This window comes from Gopherus evgoodei, chromosome 2, assembly GCF_007399415.2.
Source record: "Gopherus evgoodei ecotype Sinaloan lineage chromosome 2, rGopEvg1_v1.p, whole genome shotgun sequence".
Lineage (NCBI taxonomy): Eukaryota > Metazoa > Chordata > Testudines > Testudinidae > Gopherus > Gopherus evgoodei.
This window is the reverse complement of record NC_044323.1, coordinates 9,926,768-9,946,427: the sequence shown is the minus strand read 5'-3', so window position 1 is coordinate 9,946,427 and position 19,660 is coordinate 9,926,768. Positions and strand designations below refer to the sequence as shown.

The 19,660-nt window shown below is 49.2% G+C and overlaps 1 protein-coding gene across 1 annotated transcript in view; it reads right to left on the bottom strand.

The window, feature by feature from the left end:
• Positions 1 to 17,648: 17,648 nt before the first annotated feature.
• The window catches only part of CRHR2 (corticotropin releasing hormone receptor 2), a 280,023-nt gene continuing 278,011 nt past the window's right edge, over positions 17,649 to 19,660 (bottom strand). Inside the window, 1 exon segment of the mRNA XM_030549973.1 lies at positions 17,649 to 18,768. Coding sequence (XP_030405833.1) covers positions 18,628 to 18,768 — 141 coding nt within the window. The 3' untranslated portion in view covers positions 17,649 to 18,627.

The window sequence follows — 19,660 nt, the reverse complement described above, 5'->3', positions numbered from 1 at the left end:
TCAGCATCTAACAGCAGATGTACATAACTTCATCAATTATGTGACCCTTTGCCAACCATTCTGCAAGTTCCATCCAGCATGTGATTGCCTCCATGTGTTTCTTTGAACAGTAGTATTGGCATACTCGCTCAGTAAAGCAGAAAAAGTCCATGAACCCAGTTTTATGGTTTGCAAAGGAAGACGAGGAATTTGGTTGGAAAAGTGAAGAAGTGAAACAGAACAAGAAGGCAACAGTCGAACTGTACAATGACCAAGATGGCTGGCATAACTCCCTATTAGGAGTTTGCCAAAGAACCACAATTTTAATACGTGTCTTCCTTTGAGTTTGCTTGCTGAAAAGTCTTGTTCCAAATTAACAATGGGACTTCCACCAAAATCAGTGAACAGGATCCATCACATGTAGCCAAGTAGCTGGATCTGCCTTGTCAAAGGCAAAGTTCTGCCCCATGCTTTCAAGAGTCAAACTGTTTCCAGTGTCCACCTCCATAACAGTTGCAGTAGTAACCAATGGGCAACCTTCTGTCCCAGAATCAAAGACTCCAGAACCCAACAAACCAATGCCAAGCTCTGTGCTGGACTCAGAGACTTTAGCACCCAGCAAATGTGACAAACTCAAATCGATATCCTCACTAACTAAAGAAGGCTCAGAATTGTGAGTAGCAGAACCATCGGTGGCTTGTTCACCAGGAACGTGGTCAAACTTTTGCATGTTTCAAGAACCTTTATAAACCACTGGCACTTTTTTTTAAATCTTCCTTTTTTATGGGCCTGGTTAAGCTCTGCTCTTGTGCTTGTAGGTATCTTTGGTGGAAATCACGGTTGACTGGAAGAATTCACCCACCATGCTCTTCACAAATTAATTCCTAGTCTTGGAAAGATGCTGTAGTGGATGAATGATCATACTAATATCTCTGCGAAAGTCTGGGGGAAATCAGGTGAAAGGCCAGCCCCAAAATAGCTCTGTGAAACTCCCAGTGCTAGTTCAGGGGAAACTAATGAGCCACAGCTCAGGAATGCAGATATGGCCAATGAAGGTGAGGTCACATGAGGGCAGTAGTTACAGACAAGGGCCACAGGATGGAAGAAAAGACAGAGACGTAAAAAATTGAAAAAAAACAGAAGGCTCTTTCTGGGCCTGACGGCACTGGAACTGTTTGAACTCCCCTTTGCACAGCCCTGCTGCCGGCTGTACTCCCGCTTTCTAATCTTTCTCTCACTCACTGGCGGTGTTTTAACCCGGCCTGCAGCATTTCTCAGCTCCAATTAAAAGCTCTTAGGGTAACTGAAGTCCATGGTCATCTGAGGGCTTTTCTAGCTGCCACTCTGAGCTTAGAGGAAAGATTTCATGCCTTTGAGTGAAAACTCCCACCTATAGGTGTCATTTGACTTCTATATTTGAGAGGGCGGTGGGGGGCGGTGAGGCTCGATGGAGGGGCCTCTGAATGAAGAGGGGGAGGCTGGTGGGGTAGGGATCCAAGTATGGAGGGGACTTGACAGGAGGGTCCTGGTGGTGGTGGTGGCTCAGTGGGGGAGGTTTTGTGTGTGTGTGTGTGTGTGTGTGTGTGTGTGTGTGTGTGTGTGTGTGTGTGTGTGTGTGTGTGTGTGTGCAGGGCCACCCAGAGGATTCAGAGGATCTGGGGCAAAGCAATTTTGGGGGCCCCTTCCATAAAAAACAGTTGCAATACTATAGAATATTATATTCTTGTGTGGGCCCCTGTGGGGCCCAGGGCCTGGGGCAAATTGCCCCACTTGCCCCCCCTCCCCCAGGCAGTCCTGTGTTTGTGTGTGTGCAGGGCCACCCAGAGGATTCAGAGGATCTGGGGCAAAGCAATATTGGGGGCCTCATCCATAAAAAAAAAGTTGCAATACTATAGAATACTATATTCTTGTGGGGGCCCCTGTGGGGCCCAGGGCCTGGGGCAAATTGCCCCACTTGACCCCCCTCCCCCAGGCAGTCCTGTGTTTGTGTGTGTGCAGGGCCACCCAGAGGATTCAGAGGATCTGGGGCAAAGCAATATTGGGGGCCTCATCCATAAAAAAAAAGTTGCAATACTATAGAATACTATATTCTTGTGGGGGCCCCTGTGGGGCCCAGGGCCTGGGGCAAATTGCCCCACTTGCCCCCCCCGGGCAGTCCTGTGTGTGTGTGGGGGGGGGTCCGAATGAAAGGGGGTTGGGTGGATGCTGGGGGCAGATCCCCATACAGTAACCCTGAGAGATGGGAGCAGGAAGCAGGGAAGAGGTGCAGAGTTTCCTACAGCCAGGAAGGTTCCTGGGAGTGGGTCTGACCTGGCCCCAGTCCTGTTCCCCTGTCTAGCAGCTGAGCCAGCTGCAGAATTCCAGTTCCCCCAGAAGTAATTCACGCTGTCACTCCCCTGGGCTGCACACTGCACAGACGCATGGGAAACAGCTCAGCCACCTGGCTCGCTGCTTTCCTGTCTTCCTGTTTCATAGCCCAGGAGAGAACACCTGGCTGGTCCTCTGTGCCCCCCAGGGGGCGAGCAGCAATGCCAGGTGCTCTATGCCTGCTGGTCAGCTTCCCTCCATGGGCTGTGTAGTGAGTCATCAGGAGCTGCTCCCTGCCCTCCCCTTACACAGCCCATGTGGGCAAATTGACCAGCAGGCACACAGCACCTGGTGTCACTGCAGGCCCTGCTCCCCTCATGTTCCTCCGCGAGGGGGAAGCAGGGCTAAGGGAGAAATCTGGGTGCCCCCACTCCTTCCATCACCTCTGTGACGTACCCAGTTTGGGGGTGCGATGCTCATGCTCCCTCCTGACCATCCTGCCCTCTCGGCATCCTTCAGTTCAAGGGCCTCCCTCTTGGTCCAGAGGGGTTTATGCGGGTGTGTTACAGTCCCTAGCTGTGCCTGACCTACAAAGGGTAGGAGTTGTGCCCATCCCAGTTGGACAGCTTTCGCTCAAGCTGCAGCAGCTCCTGCTTTTAGCTCCAGAGGTTCCCTGAGTCAGTAGTCCCCCAGATGTCAGCCGAGACAGTGGCTGTCATAGTCATTCAGACCTCGTGGCTTGTGGGCGCCTGGATCTCTTTGCAAGGAATCAGCCCTTCCCCTGCCTGGACAAGTGCAAGACGTGCCCACTCCACCACACAGGCATGTAATCACACTTTCAGACAGTTCTGAGGAGGGGCCCCTCCCGTGGCTTTTTACTAGCCCAGGGGCTTCCCTGTCAGTGCCTCTGCAGGTCTCATGTATTCGCACTTGCCCACTCCACTGCCCTACCGTTTCCAGTACGGTTTCACCTCCTGCACCTCGGCTCATAACTGCACTGGGATGCTGAATGCTTTGGGGTGATTTATAGCTACCCCAGCCTGAGAGCACGGATGCAGTCAAAGCTGCCAGGAGTGGTCATGTGGGAGCCTTCCTTCCTCCAACCCTGATCCAGGTGGCTGCTTTAATTTTCTTCCTGAGGCTAAGGGAAGCTGCTAGCATTGCTAGCAATGCTCCAAGTCCTGGAGGGCTCAGGCTCGGCAGGGTGGGATAATTGCCATGGTTCCTCGCTGTGCCAGGGAGTGCAATACACCTTTGCCAAGGGCGCAGACTGGGCTGGTGAGTGCATGTCCTCCCCTCTCCACACATAACACCTCCAAGTCTCTGCTGCCGTGTGGTCCAAATTCTCCCAAGTCCTTTCGTTCAATGGGTCATAACTGAGCCCTTGGAGAGATCAGCAGGGGGACAGAAGTAATTCACTCCATAAGTATGGACTGGATCTGTCTTTGGACCCATCATGCCTTCCCAGCCAACTGTAGAGCAACACGGTCCGAGTGGTTCTTACCCTAACAGCACTATGCAGCATTGCAATGCACGCATGATGAGTTAGTTCAAAGCACAAATAAGCTTGCTCCCCAGTGGAACGTGCCAGACCTGCTCAGATAGAAATGAGATTGCACCCCCAGCAATTTTGCGGATGACACTAAGCTGGCAGGAGAAGTAGATATGCTGGAGGGTAGGAATAGGGTCCAGAGTGACCTAGATAAATTGGAGGATTGGGCCCTAAGAAATCTGTTGAGATTCAACGAGGACAAGTGCAGAGTCCTGCACTTAGGAAGGAGGACTCTCAGGCACCAATACAGGCTGGGGACCGACTGGTTAAGCAGTAGTTCTGCAGAAAAGGATGTGGGGATTACAGTGGCTGAGAAGCTGAATATGAGTCAACAGCGTGCCCTTCTTGGCAAGAAGGTTAACAGCATATTGAGCTGCATTAGTAGGAGCATTACCAGCAGATCAAGGGAAGTGATTATTCCCCTCTTTTCAGCACAGCCTGGAGTATTGCATCCAGTTTTGGTCCCCCTACTACAGAAGGGATGTGGACAAATTGGAGAGAGTCCAGCGGAGGGCAACGAAAATGATTAGGGGGCTGGGGCACATGACTTCTAAGGAGAGGCTGAGGGAACTGGGCTTATTTAGTCTGCAAGAGAAGAGTGAAAGGGGATTTGATAGCAGCCTTCAACTACCTGAAGGTAGGTTCCAAAGGGGATGGAACTCGGCTGTTTTCAGTAGTGGCAGATCACAGAACCAGAAGTAATGGTCTCAAATTGCAGTGGGGGAGGTCTAGATTGGATATTATGCAAAACTATTTCACTAGGAGGGCGGTGAAGCAGTGGAATGGGTTACCTAGGGAGGTGGTGGAATCTCCATCCTTAGAGGTTTTTAAGGCCTGGCTTGACAAAGTCCTGGCTGGGATGATTTTGTTGGTGTTGGTCCTGCTCTGAGCAGGGGGTTGGACTAGGTGACCTCCTGAGCTCTCTTCCAACCCTAATCTTCTATGATTCTATGATCCCTATATTTCCTGATTCTGTATCAGTGGGGAAAATGCTGCCACCCTCCAGAGCCAGCTACAGTAATCTGACCAATGCCAAACCTGGTCTGGTGAGATGGAGGGGGCGGGAGAGGGGTGAGGACAGTAAGGAGGAGAAGAGGATAAAGGGAGGGAAGAGGAGAAAGAGGAGAGATGAGGCGAGGGAGCAGAAGCACATGGAGGGAGGATGAGATGGAGTAAAGGGTAGTGAAAGCAGTCTCCAGACCATTTATGACAACTGAACAGTATCTACCCCAAGAGGCTAGCAAATCCATTACCACCAGGCACTGTATAGCAGCATCAGGGATAGACCTCAGACCCTTCCACTCAAAAGCACATCCCCTCACCTCTTGAATTGAAAAAGAACATCCCTCCCTTCTGAGTTAACAGTACAGGGTCTATGACACACAGCAGAGCAGTTCTGATTATAAATAGCAAAGGGCAGCTGTTCACATATACAGAAACTAATAAATGACCAAGCAGTGTCCCTGCAGCCCACAGCATGAAGGCAAATTCATTATAAGCACTCGCTGCGGTTCAGAGCATGGAACACGTGCATGGTATTCCTGTGTGGACCTGGAAAGGATTTCTTGGAGCTAAGCCTCATGGTCGCTAGATAGAACTCAGCTGAAAACAAGCTTAGGAACTGGGCTTTGATAGCTCCTTTGTATGGTTGGAAGGGAGGACACCACCATGCAGCCCAACGAAGCCCTGCCCTAGCATATGCTTCCACTCATGGGCCAGCATCTCTCTGACCCCTCATGTTCTCTTGCTTTCATTCAGTCATTCATTGCAGCTGCACTGTAGTCATTACCAGTAACCAACACTAGGGGTCAGATTTTGACCTCTTTCTCTATTCAAGGGGGCATGCTGCTTATTTTGTCTTATACTGTATTGAAAATGCTTAGGATTTAACCAAGGGGAGCATCATTACTTCAGGCAACATCTTATGAAGGACTGTGGGGGGAAAAGAAACGCCCTCGTTTGTTCCTGTATTGATTTTCTCCTGAAGCAATGCTCTCAGGTGAGGTTTACATTTGAACCTTAGCTCAGTTTAGGCCAAACAAATTCAGTGTTAAGTGTTGAGTCTCCCAATGATTCCTTGAGATATCCTCCTCCACAAAAGGATTGGTGGATGCCAATCTAATGATAAACCAGGGAGGTGACTTAAGAGGCTGCTTTTGCTGGTTGCCCTGGGAACAGTAAACATCTCTGCATTGATTTCTGAAGCTATCAGAGACTCCTATGTGTGGCATCTCGCTGGTCCTTGACGTTTGCTTTTCTCCATCAGGTCTGGAGGAAAATTACAGACTGATCCCCACTGTTATAAATTAAGGGAGAACCGGGCAGTTATAGTTGTGCGTAGAGGTGGCATTTGGTAGAACTGGAATAAGAGGTTTCTGTTGTTCATTAATGGCTGGCAACCATAGAAGAAAGACCTACATTTTACTTTGAAAACTGCCTAACAGCTGAGAAAGTGGTAAAAACTCACACGTTAATTGCCCTTGGAAACATGCCCAGGGTAAACTTTGAAAGTGTAGGCGTCTTTTATTATTTTTTTTAACTAGCTGATCAACCAGGCAGAGTAAATCCACCAGTACGCTCCCACATAATGCAAAACTCTGGGCCGAACCCTCAGCTGGTGTCATCAGGGGTAGCTGCATAGATAGAACTTAAGGGATGATAAGGCCTGATCCTGCATACAGGAAAACCAATAGCAAGGACTACAATAGGAGCAGAACCAGGCCCACTGAAACTAACTGATGCATTTTTCAGAGCTATAATTTCACAGGGAATTTGAGACAAGTGAACTTGTAGTGTGCGTCCCTTTCTCTGGCTTCTCTGTTGGCCTTCCCACTCTTTTTTTGGAAACTGCCATTATCTGAGGCCTGTATAAGATAACAAAGGCCCCATCTCCCCCAAAATATCTGAGCATCTCCCAGTTTTTAATGGATTTATCCTGTGGGAGGTTGGGATAGGCTAGTCTCCTTCCAGCCCCCCATTTCATTGATGGGGAGGTGAGGCACAGAGCAGCTGAGTGACTCACCCACACTCACGCAGGAAGCTGATGGCAAAGCTAGGATGTGTACCCAGGCCTCCACGGTAGCACAGTCACCACTGGACCATCTGTCTTCACCAAGGAAGCAAAAGAACATGGACCATGTAAAGCGACCACTAGTATTGCTACCTAGTGCAGCTACTGTCCTCTCTCCTTGCATGTCAGCATGACAGGGAATTCCCAACCTCCCGTGCCAGATTAGTACCATTGATGACCTGTGCTATGGTAGCGCCTAGGGACCTCAATAAAGATCGGGGCTTCACTGTGCTAGGTGCTGTCCAGACCCATGGGAAGAGCTAATCCCTGCCCAAAGCGTTTACACTCCCAAGGGGCCAGGCAGACCAAGGGCTGGGGAAAGGCAATACTGGTGCTTTATAAAGCAACCTGCTCTTTTTCTAGGGAATGATGACAATTACGAAGCTGATTTCTAGAAAGGGGGAAGCAGAACCAACACAATGAGTTCTAAAGGCAGCATGGGTCAAACTCCCCATTTAACACAACCCTTTGGCTGCTGCACCTCAGCCCCAACCACGCCCCCGAGGTCTGACTGCTCCATGCGATGCACAGCCGGAGTGTGGTACTATCAGGGACAGCTGGCACCATGGTTCCACTGGGGTTACTTTCACACACACTGCACTGCGTCAGCCATAGTTCACTTGGGACCCATTGGGTATGTCCACACTGCAACTAAATACCCACGACCAGCCTGTCCCAGCTGACTCGGGCTCCGCCTGTTGGGCTGTTTAAATGCAGTATAGACGTTCAAGCTTGGGCTGGATCCCAGGCTGTGAAACCCTGCGAGGGGCAGTGCCCCAGAGCCACCACAGTTAAATAGCTCCGTCGCCTGAGCCCTGGTCAGTGGGTATTCGTTTACCGCATTGACAAACCGTTGTTGCCAATGGAATCTTCCCTGCTCCAGAGCCCACTGGAGTTTTATTCAATGGACTTTGCATCTGGCTTAATGGGAGCCCTTGGTTAACAACTGCTTTTCCTTTCCGGCGTAGCTGCTGGGATGGCCTGGTAGGTTAAGAAGGATTTGCTCTGTAATAAAGACAGCAGTCAAATGCCTGGGTATTTAGCTTTCTAATCCATTCATGGTAAAAAGGTGACACCGGGGGAGATCTTAAATCTGTCTGTAAGATTTAGAGCACTTCAAAACAAGGACAGGGCAGGGCAGCACACAAATGGCCCCAGGGTCACTGCTACCAGCTGAATGCTTTGGCTTGCAAAGTGTTATTCATTATTATAGATCCGTGGTTTGTAATAAGGACAGTACATCAAAGCTCCATGGGGCCCCAGGAAGGAAATTCTTCTTGATGAATTGCATTGTTGCTGTCAGAGATTTGAATTCATGCCTAAGAAGGGCTGAGACCTAGGCTATCGCCTGGAGTAACAAGGCTTCTTACACTTCTGCTTGGGTTCATTACTTCCTGCCCACGGCAAGGGGTGGGGGGGAGCGGACAGGTTGTTGGCTCTGTTATAAACAGATTGTTAAGGGTTAATGTCTCTTGTACCTGTAAAGGGTTACAAGCAGGGAACGGGACACCTGACCAGAAGACCAATCAGAAGACAAGATACTTTTAAATTTGGGTGGAGGGAAGCTTTTGTATGTGTTCTTTGTCCGTTGTGTGTTCTTCTCTCAGAGGGTCTGAGAGAGACCAGACATTACTACAGGCTCTCTAAGTTTCTTTTCTAATAGTAAGTAAAAACAGGCGGTTTATGTTTTTTGATTGTTTTACTTTATTTGCAATTGTGGATCTGGCTGGTTAACTTTTATATGTGTAGTTGCTGGGAATATTTTGATTTGTATTGGTACTGGGGGGAAAGTCTCTTTCTGGTGTCTGTAAGCTATAGGACCCTGTAATATTTACATCTTGAAGTTACAGAGAGAATTCTTTACTTTTTCCTTTCTTTTATTAAAAGATTTCTGTTTAGAGAACCTGATTGATTTTTTTTTCTTGTACCCTTGTTTTATTCCAGGGGATTGGGATAACTCACCAGGACGGGTGAGGGGGAGACGGGAGGGGGAGAGATAGAATCTCTCTTTGTTTTCCTTGAATCTGTTTCCTCTTTGTGGAAGGGAAGGGAGATGCTTCTCTGTATGGTGATTTAAGAGGTTGGATCAGTATCTCTCAGGATAGCCCAGGGAAGGAAATTCTGGGAGGGGGGAAAGTGGGGGGAATGGTTTATTTCTCCTTGTTTTAAGAACACAAGGGATCTGGGTTCTTGGGGTCCCCAGGGAAGGTTGGGGAGGTTAGAGTGCCCCAAAACACTATATTTTTGGGTGATGGCAGTGCTATCAGATCTAAGCTGGTAATTAAGCTTAGAGGATTCAGGTGCTAGTATCTCATTTTCTGAACTCTAAGGTTCAGATCTGAGAAGGAATGCTATGACAGGCTCCCCCCTCCACTTGCTGTCCAGAGTAGCTGAGGCAGCGTTGGGGGTGTGGCTAATGATGGAGCATCACTGCAGGCTGGCAGTGAGTTACTACCTCGCCTGGGATTGAGGGGAAAGCAGGGGAGGAACTGGGGCCCAAAGGTGTGTTTATGAGGCATGAGACTCTGCAGTGCTACTCCTGGGGAGAAGCAACTTATACACCAGCCTTTGCTCAGGCTGTGCCTAAAGTCAGCATCTAACCCTAACTGAATACTGGGGCTGTGTTTTTCTCCAGTACCTGCCAAAGGGCACCAGCAAGCTAAGGTGGGAATGGCTATCTTCCTTTTACAAGTGGGGAAACTGAGGCACGGAGCAGTCAGGTGATTGGCCCACGGTCATGTGGCACACATGTGCCAGAGCTGGGAATAGAACCCAGCTCTCTAACGCCCAGTGCTCTGCATTAGCCACCAGAAAATGACCCAGGACACATTCCACTGACTTCTGTTGTAGGGAAAATACATTCTTTGTCCCCCCAACTTGTCTTAACATTTTTTCCCAGATCTGGACCTTAGCGTCCAAAATATGGGTGTTAGCATGAAAACCTCCAAGCTTAGTTACTAGCTTGGACCTGATAACGCTGCCACCAGCCAGGGATTTATACAGTGCCTAGCTCACTGTGGTCTCCCCACAAGACTCAGATTCCTTGAGTCTCACAACAAACGGGAATAAACCATTTCCCTTCCCCCTCCTCCCCTCCAGGTGTTCCCTCCCTGGGTTCCTGGAGAGATATACAGAAGCAAGCTCCGTGAATCTAAACAGAGGGACTCCACCCTCCCTGTTTCCAGTCCTGGAAAACACAAGTACCGAGAGAGCTAATCTCTCTTCCCCCCCTCACCCAGAGGGTATGCAAAGTCAGGCTAGTAAATCTAACACAAAGAGATTTTCCCCCTGACTCCTTCCTCCCACCAATTCCCTGGTGAGCTGCAGACTCAATTCTCTGGAGTCCCCACTAAAGAAAAACTCCAACAGGTCTTAAAAAGAAAGCTTTGTATAAAAAGAAAGAAAAGGACATAAAAATGGTCTCTCTGTATTAAGGTGACAAATACAGGGTCATTTGCTTAAAAGAAAAGAATGAATAAACAGCCTTATCCAAAAAGAATACAATTTAACACATTCCAGCAACTACACACATGTAAATACAAAAGAAAACAATATAAACCTATGGTCTTACTATCTTTGTACTTACAACTTGGAAACAGAAGATTAGAAAGCCTGGAGGTAGGAAAATCACTCTCAAAGCCGAGAGGGTCAGACACAAGACAAAGAACAAAGAACTCACACCCAAAACTTCCCTCCACCCAGATTTGAAAAAGTCTTGTTTCCTGATTGGTCCTCTGGTCAGGTGTTTCAGGTTACTCCTTTCCAGGTGAAAGAGACATTAACCCTTAGCTATCTGTTTATGACACAACTACATATTGTTTTAGGAGAAACCTCAACTGCAGTCAGACTCAGGCAGTGACTGCAACTGCACAGCCTGCAAAAGAAATCCTCCATTTGTCTATATGGCAACCAGCTCATTAAACTAACAAACCACAGCTTAAATTCCAGGGGTCAATGCAAATGTCAACTTGCCTTCTCCTGAGCTGCCTCGGTACATTCCTGCTCACTCTCTCGGCATACAGAACACATTCAGTTTGGATTAGTATTCATTATCTGTACACAGCACCTACCAAGGAGCAGAGACACGCTTGCCTATGGTCACCGAGGAAGCTGGGAACCCAACCTAGATTTCCAAGGTCCCAGCCCAGTGCCTTAATCTATAAAGCCATCCCGTCCTCTCTAACCACACCAACATCCATTTGATCATCATTTGTACTGCCATAGTGCCTAGAGGCCCCAACCAGGGATCAGGTCCCTTCAGCGCTAGGCGCTGGACAAACAGAACAAAGAGATGGTCCCTGCTCCAAGGAGCTTACAATCTAAGTATGAGCCGGACAACAGGTGGACGCAGAGTGAGGGAGAGCCCGAGGAAACAATGAGACAATACTGATCAGCGTAACAGCATACCTTTTCTAGAGCTGCTATATTCCACTCTCTATTTCTACTGCAGCTTTCATCTGGGGATCTCGCTTGCTTGTGAGCAGAGCTAACCACACAGCTTAAGTACTAATTGTTCGTTTCTGGTGCTGGCAAGAAATTCAGATGTTTTGGCTTTTATGTTGTCAATAATTACAAAACGATTTAGGGCCTCATCCAGCACCCACTGAATTCACTGGGGCTAGGTCTACACTGGGGGGGGTCGACCTAAGATACACACTTCAGCTACATGAATAGCGTAGTTGAAGTCGGCGTATCTTAGGTTGATTTACCTGTCCGTGAGGATGGCAGCGAGTCGACCGCTGCTGCTCTGTCGACTCTGCTTCCTCCTCTCACCGCAGTGGAGTTCCGGAGTCGACGGCAGAGCGCTCGGGGATTGATTTTATCGCATCTACACTAGATGATCAATCAATAAATCGATCCCTGTTAGATCAAGCATTACCTGCCGAGCTTTCTTTCCATTGACTTTAAAGGCTTTGCAGCAGGCCCTTCACAGCAAATGTCTTTTAGCAGATGGGCCAGGGACTGACCCTCAGCTGATGTAAATGGGCCTAGTTCCCTGGGCTTCAATAGAGCTGGGCTAATTTTTACATCAGCTGAGGATCTGCTGGCGATGACAGAAATCTTGCTCTTGTCCTCTTTTTGTCAGATGATTGCATTTATGCTCATGAAGACGTTTGCAGAGCTATGCTGCCCCGTGCCTCCCTTGTATCTGACACCCACTCCCCACACTCTAGTAAAATGCCATCGCCAAGACTTCTCTTCCTGCTCTTTGAGGAACTTTCCAAAATCTTGCTCTTAAGAAGGCAGCTGGCAGGGAAGCAAGACCTAATCAGGTGGCATCACTTTGAATAAATGTAACTCTGCCTCCAGGGCTCAGCGGATGGGAATGGCTGACAGGTGCAGAAATCTTTCATGGGAAATCAAACCAAGGAACAGTGCTTTTGCATTTGCATGGTAAATCCAAAATAAATACAAATAAATAAACCTTCTCCCAGTTCGAATTACCTGCATGTACTTAGCATTGACTTGAAACAATTATATGCTGAAGGTTTGCAAATCCATTCTCTGCACTGGCATTGGTACTAGCAGTGATTATGTTTTGCAAACATCCTCTTTGCATTTCATCCCAATAAAATCTTCCTGGGTGTAATATTCTCACCCACTGTCAGGTCCCTTGACACCGCCAGCCTGGGCCAAAGGGGTCTAGTGTAACTGAAAATCAAGCCCCCATTAATAGTCTGTGGAGACGTATTTAAATCCATGGGACTAGCCTGTGGTGAAGTGCATGCAGCTGCGGCTTTGCTAGTCCGGGAGCCCAGCTAGCTAGATTAAAGCAGGCTTGGGTCCATCCACTCAAGCAGCAATCACACGGCCTGATTGCAGCCCAGGCACACCCAGAGAGCAACCTGAAAACTCAGAAACCCTTTCTCAATGGCAAGCCCATCGTTTCCTTCCACTGCCACACCACAGAAACAAAACAGCGCTGATCTTTTCAGTGTCTCCCCCCTGCAGAGAAATGACATAAACTGTTTCCCCGTCAGTAGACGACCTTGAAAGGCAACTGTGTGCTGTCATAATCTTGAGACAGGGAATCAGATCAACTAGGTAACTCGCAGAATGGGAACTGCTACAACACATTGGACCTGATTCTGCAGCCTTTACTCAGGGTGAGTCGCCGTTACTGCTAGTAATTCGACCTGTCCCACTGGATTCAGTGGGATTATTACAAAACTCTGACTATGAGGGACAAATATTCTGCTGGTGTAAGTGGGCAAAACTCTGTTGAAGTCAATGGACTTGCATCAATTTGCTCCTGCAGATAATCTGGCCCAGCATGAGTAAGGGCTGTAGAAAGGGGCATGTATTGGTACATGCACTGTACAATAAGAGAGTTCTAGAAGTTTACTGTGACTGGTAACAATACATGAGGGCTATTAAAAGTAAACGTTGCATTTACACTCATCTGAGACTGATTTTGGCTCCAAATGTAAAACCCTTTTGAAGGCCACATGGATGGTTTTGATGAATACACACTCAGAATTGTTGGGCAAACCTCTAGCAGTTCAGCTCAAAGAAGCGCCCATGAGACTTCCAGGTGGGTTTTACAGAGCCAAGAAGTTCCGAGAGTTTGGACAAGCATCTGTATGTTCGGGTGCTTATTTCAGCTGACCTGTGAGGGGTTTGTCTGACCTCAGTTCTGTGGGAAGCCAGACTGCTTGAAATAACCACTTACCTGACTGAAATTCCCCATGAAAATGGGACCATTTCTGTGTTTGGAAGGAGACGAAAAATCTAATTGTCTTTGAATAGCTTTGCTTTTTCTTGCAAATACCTTGCACACTTCTGTGCTTTATAGCCTCGGAGGGACTGTAAGGATATGATCTAATTAACCACCCCCAAAGTCAGAGAGTACTTTCTCCAATCAGACACTCCCAGGAAGCAGCACAATTTCTTCTTGGCACACACAGCTCATTCCCTGAAATGAATCTAAAAACTCAGGGTGTGGGCAAGTCAGACCACTTTAATGGGCTAAAACGGTCCCAGCCTTTACCCATAACATGTTAGAATGTTAAAGGAATCTGGCTTGTGTGGCCCCACAAAGTCGCAGGACCTCCTGGTCAACCTCCTCCTCGCCCTGGCTAAAATGGCCACGTGCACAACCAGGGAGAGGAGGTTGGCCAGTGGAGACTCCTGTGACTGTGGGGCTTGTTTCCAATCCTTAGTCTGTTCACATATCCGGGCAGAGTTCCTCTGGGCAGCGTCCACTGGCTCCCTTGACACCTTCGAGGGGCAGTGGGCGCTGTCTGGGGTTCTCTGCTCGGTGTCCCCATCAGGCTCCCTTCTTATGACCCTCTGACCGCACTCCTGTCCCTGTTCTTTTATTAGTTGTCCCCTGGAATTAGTTGGGTTTTTGAGGTCCTGTAGATCCTCCCCTTAGGCTGGGGGGGATCCTTTAGCATTGGGCGGGCTTCCGCCCGCCCAGTTCCCAGAAACCCAATAGGTACAGAGGAGATGCCAGTTTGAAGAGAGCAGAGAGGGCTGTGGGCTTAGAGACCATACATGGCAGGGAAGTCTTTGGAGCACCACAAACCTGAGAAGAAAAAATGCAGCTTCCCTCCACGAAACCCCTGGCAGTTGTGTTGCCGCTCACCTGAACACAACAAATCACCCAGATGCTGGGGGAGATTCTTTTTTCTGGGGCGAGAGAGGATATTTTATAACTTCCTTTCTTCTTTGCTACTGAAACTGAATGTGATGAAAGGAACTGTGCACAGCAATGGGATGTCATCTATGTTCTGCTCTTCTGGGATGTGATGCAAGGAGAAGACCCTGAGAATGGAGGAGTTTTGTGTTCTGTTGAAGGGCCCTTTTGCGGTATGTTCATTTCAAGTGGGTTCTCATTGTCCAAGATGCTTTTTTGTTTTCCATTTCCTGTGCTTAGGCATCAAACCCTCTCACTAACACCCAGGCCCCATTTCCTCTTCCTCCCCAACCTAAAGTGACATCTGGATCAATAGAAACCAACTCAGAATCATGTTTATTATTGAAAATATACAATATTTCTGAACATCTCTGTAGCGAGGCAGACTGGCTTCCAGCCGCGCCTGAGAGGGCTGAGCCAGAACAGACGCCGAAGTGGGCAGAGCCACCGCCGCCTGTTGCCATTCCCTGGAAGTCAAGGAATGGGACAGGAAGTATAAAGGCCAGGCCCCAGCGCTCAGTTGACCGCTGGCCACCGGAGAGGACAAACACTGGCGCCCTAGCTCCCGCTGGGCCGAGTTTGCCCCGTGCTCACTACCCGGAGGAGGACTGGCCGAGCCGGCCCCATGCTCACTACCTGGAGGACTGGCTGAGCCTGCCCCGTGCTCACTACCCGGAGGACTGGCCGAGCCGGCCCCGTGCTCACTACCCTGAGGAGGACTGGCTGAGCCTGCCCCGTGCTCACTACCCGGAGGGGGACTGGCCGAGCCGGCCCCGTGCTCACTACCTGGAGGAGGACTGGCCGAGCCGGCCCCGTGCTCACTACCCGGAGGACTGGCTGAGCCGGCCCCGTGCTCACTACCCGGAGGACTGGCCGAGCCGGCCCCGTGCTCACTACCCTGAGGAGGACCGGCCGGATCTTCCCCTCGCCCGGTACCCTGAGGAGCCGCCTGAACCACCCCACCTCCAGCATCCCGAGGACCAGCTGCGCTTACCCAGTGCTCAGTATCCTGAGGAGCCCATGGTGTGGGACATTGCAGAAGACGCAGGTGATCCACAGGTACCAACGGGGGGGAGATGGGAAGTGGCCCGGGGGTAGCCGACCCTAGTCTGGCTCCAGGGGACCCCAAACCAATGCCAGTGTGTTGCGGCCAGGATCCCCACTGACACAGCAGCAGACTGCCTGGCGCTGCTAGGGCCCTGGGCTGGGACGCAGTGGAGTGGGAGGGCCTGCGTCCCCCCTGCCACCCTTCCAGGGCTGGCAGACTCCCCCTCTCGCTGGCCTGAGGAGGCCTTTCTTCTAGACTGTGAACTGTGTGTTTGCTCAGTCCCTGCCTAAGGGCCTGAGCCCAGAACTGCTTGTCGCCCTGCCCTGCCCAAGGGCCTGCACTTACTTATATACTGTTTGTTTGCTCAGCCCCTGCCTGAGGGCTGTCCTAAACAGATAGTTAAGGGTTAATAGAACAGGAGTACTTCATGTCTCTTTTGACTGTAAAGGGTTAACAAGTTCAGTGAGCCTGGCTGTCACCTGACCAGAGGACCAAGCAGGGGACAGGATACTTTCAAATCTTGAGGGAGGGAAGTTTGTGTGTGTGCTGTTAGTGTTTGGTTGTTGTTCACTCTGGGGGCTCAGAGGGACCAGACGTGCAACCAGGTTTCTCTCCAATCTCTCTGATACAGTCTCTTATATGTCCAGACTAGTGAGTACTAGGTAGATAAGGTGAGTTAGGCTTATGTTTGTTTTCTTTATTTGCAAATGTGTATTTGGCTGGAAGGAGTTCAAATTTGTATTTTGCTGAAAGGATTTTAATTTGTACTTGTATACTTAGGCTGGGAGGGTATTCCCAGTGTCTATAGCTGAAAGACCCTGTAACATATTCCATCTTAAATTTACAAAGATAATTTTTACTGTTTTTTCTTTCTTTAATTAAAAGCTTTTCTTATTTAAGAACCTGATTGTTTTTTTATTCTGGTGAGACCCCACGGGACTGGGTCTGGATTCACCAGGGAATTGGTGGGGAGAAAGGAGGGAAGGGGGAGAGAAAGGTTAATTTCTCTCTGTGTTAGGATTACTTTCTCTCTCAGGGAGAGTCTGGGAGGGGGAGAGAGAAGGAGGGTGGAAGGTGAATTTTCCTCTCTGTTTTAAGATTCAAGGAGTTTGAATCACAGTGATCTTCCAGGGTAAACCAGGGAGGGGAAGTCTGGGAGAGGCAACAGGGAGGGAAAGGGTTTACTTTCCTTGTGTTAAGATCCAGAGGGTCTGGGTCTTGGGGGTTCCGGGCAAGGTTTTGGGGGGACCAGAGTGTACCAGGCACTGGAATTCCTGGTTGGTGGCAGCGCTACAGGTTCTAAGCTGGTAATTGAGCTTAGAGGAATTCATGCCGGTACCTCATCTTTTGGACACTAAGGTTCCGAGTGGGGAATTATACCATGACAGGGCCTGAGCGCCTGACTGTTTCCTGCCTCCCCGGCTAGGTCGACCATTCACCCAAACTTGGATAGCGAGGTGGACTGGCTCCCAGCCGCGCCTGAGAGGGCCAAGCCCCCACACCAGACCGTTAACAATCACATAAAAAGCCTAATAGATACGTTTGCTCGAGTTCAAAATGCAAAATCGATACTCTTTGTGCAGCACTTCGCACATTCCTCGTGACTCAAATATCATCCTCAGCACCATCAGCGTTGTTAGTTTTTACACAGCTTCCCTTTTATTTTATGATTTTGAAACCCAAGCAATACGGCTGAGCAAATCCTCAGTTGTCCTTTCCTTGCCACCAGGTAAAACAAAGACGTCCGGTGGCTGCTTACACAGTTTCAAAACTATTTGGCTAAGCAGAGATGAAACACAGTAATTTAGAGAGAGATCCAGAGATACCGCTGAGTTTGTCTGTTTCAAAACCTCGTATGTGAACAAGGCTGGGCACCAGCAGGCCAAATAGCCGGCTGTTAAATAGCTCAGTGATTCCCTAACCCAGCAGAGGGAGCAGTGGGGAAGATACAAACACCTGCCAGATCCCCTTTTGACTGCTCCCTTGCTCACTAGGTGAGACTTCTACCAAACTCAGAGAAGGAGACAGACTGACAATTTACAGAACAATAGAAACCAACCCAGAATCGTGTTTATTATTGAAAATATACAATATTTCTGAACATCACATAAAAAGCCTAGTAGATACGTTTGCTCTAGTTCAAAATGCAAAATTGATACTCTTTGTGCAGCACTTCGCACATTCCTCATGACTCAAATATCATCCTCAGCACCATCAGCGTTGTTAGTTTTTACACAGCTTCCCTTTTATTTTAAGATTTTGAAACCCAAGCAATACAGCTGAGCAAATCCTCAGTTGTCCTTTCCTTGCCACCAGGTAAAACAAAGACGTCCGGTGGCTGCTTACACAGTTTCAAAACTATTCGGCTAAGCAGAGATGAAACACAGTAATTTAGAGAGAGATCCAGAGATACCGCTGAGTTTGTCTGTTTCAAAACCTCGTATGTGAACAAGGCTGGGCACCAGCAGGCCAAATAGCCGGCTGTTAAATAGCCCAGTGATTCCCTAACCCAGCAGAGGGAGCAGTGGGGAAGATACAAACACCTGCCAGATCCCCTTTTGACTGCTCCCTTGCTCACTAGGTGAGACTTCTACCAAGCTCAGAGAAGGAGACGGACAATTTACAGAACAAACCTGTTGAAATCATTGGGAGCTGAAGTGTGGAATGAGACGGGCAGTTGGTCAAAACAGTCTCTTTAACCACAATCCGTAAAGAAAAACAAAATCGATCGTTCCTTCCACCAGGTTGTTTTCCATTTTGTCGTTAGAGGCTGAAAATCTCGGAATGGGGCTACCAGTTTTAAATCCCATTCTTCCTTAAACATGCTCCCCCCACCAGCCCCCCGCACTCCTTTCTTCATTATATTTTTGGCTGGTTGCCTTAAAGCAGCATCATATATAAATGGACAAATTTCCACTAAGACACAAGAGGGTGTCTCGCTGCAAGAGCACAGTGCCGAGAAAAGGAGGAAAGACAGACAAAAAGGGGGAAGAGGGAAAAACTCTGAAGGTGGCCGGACGTCTGCGTGGTCAAACTGCCGCCGTCTGTTTGATGCTGTGGAAGCTGATTCTCGTCGGGGAGGTGGGGATCGACATAGCCCGGGCCACGCGCACGCGCAGGGCATGGTGGTCCTGCCAGCGATGCCAGCGTTTTCTCGTGGCCGAGCGGACCTGAGGGGAGAGAGGGAAGGGTGTGAGTATTCGGAAGGATCCCGCTTCTCCTGTTAATGGGGATGCTGTCAACTTGAAATCGAGTCAATTTCAAGAGGGAGTTCCAGGTTCTGCAATGACTCAGAGCCTTCTTTGCTAACGTTGGGGGTTTTACAGTCTAGTTTATGTGCTTCTACAACCCCCATCACCACAGTACCAGAGCGCCTCATAATTAAGGCTCCCATTTTGTCACGGGGATTTTTAGTAGGAGTCACAGACAGGTCACAGGCAATAAAGAAAAATTCAGACGCCCGTGACTTGTCTGTGACCTTTACTAAAAATATCCATGACAAAATTGGGAGGGAGAAGGCTCCAGCACCCGTCCCTGCTGCTGGGGCTCCAGGGTACCCTACCACTCGTGGCGGCTGGGCAGTTGCAGGGGCCCCGACTGGGAGCTCCCAGGGTCCCCCAGCTGCCCATGACTTGGAGCTGCGGGGTCCCTCCACCGCCCGTGACTTGGAGCTCTCGGAGCCCCTGCTGCCTGTTGCAGCTGGGATTTGTGGGGGAGGGGCCCTGCTGCCCATGGTGGCTCGGAGCTGCAGGGGGAGGTCTCTGGAACAATCTCTGATTCCATGACTTCTGCAACCTGAATGACAAAATAGTAGCCTTAATCATAATCTCTGTTGTATTTAACTCCACAAACCTCTGGTGCGGCAGGGCAGTGATACTATCTTCCTTGTACAGATGGGGAACTCAGGCCTGGAGGGGGTACGGGGCTCGCCCCAGCTCACACACAAAGTCTGACTTTCCTATTTTTTAAACAACTTTTTCCAGTCCGCTGCTGCTGAGTGGGATGTCCACACATACTACAAGGGCAACAGACTGACTCTCTGGCTATACAGCAGACGGGGGG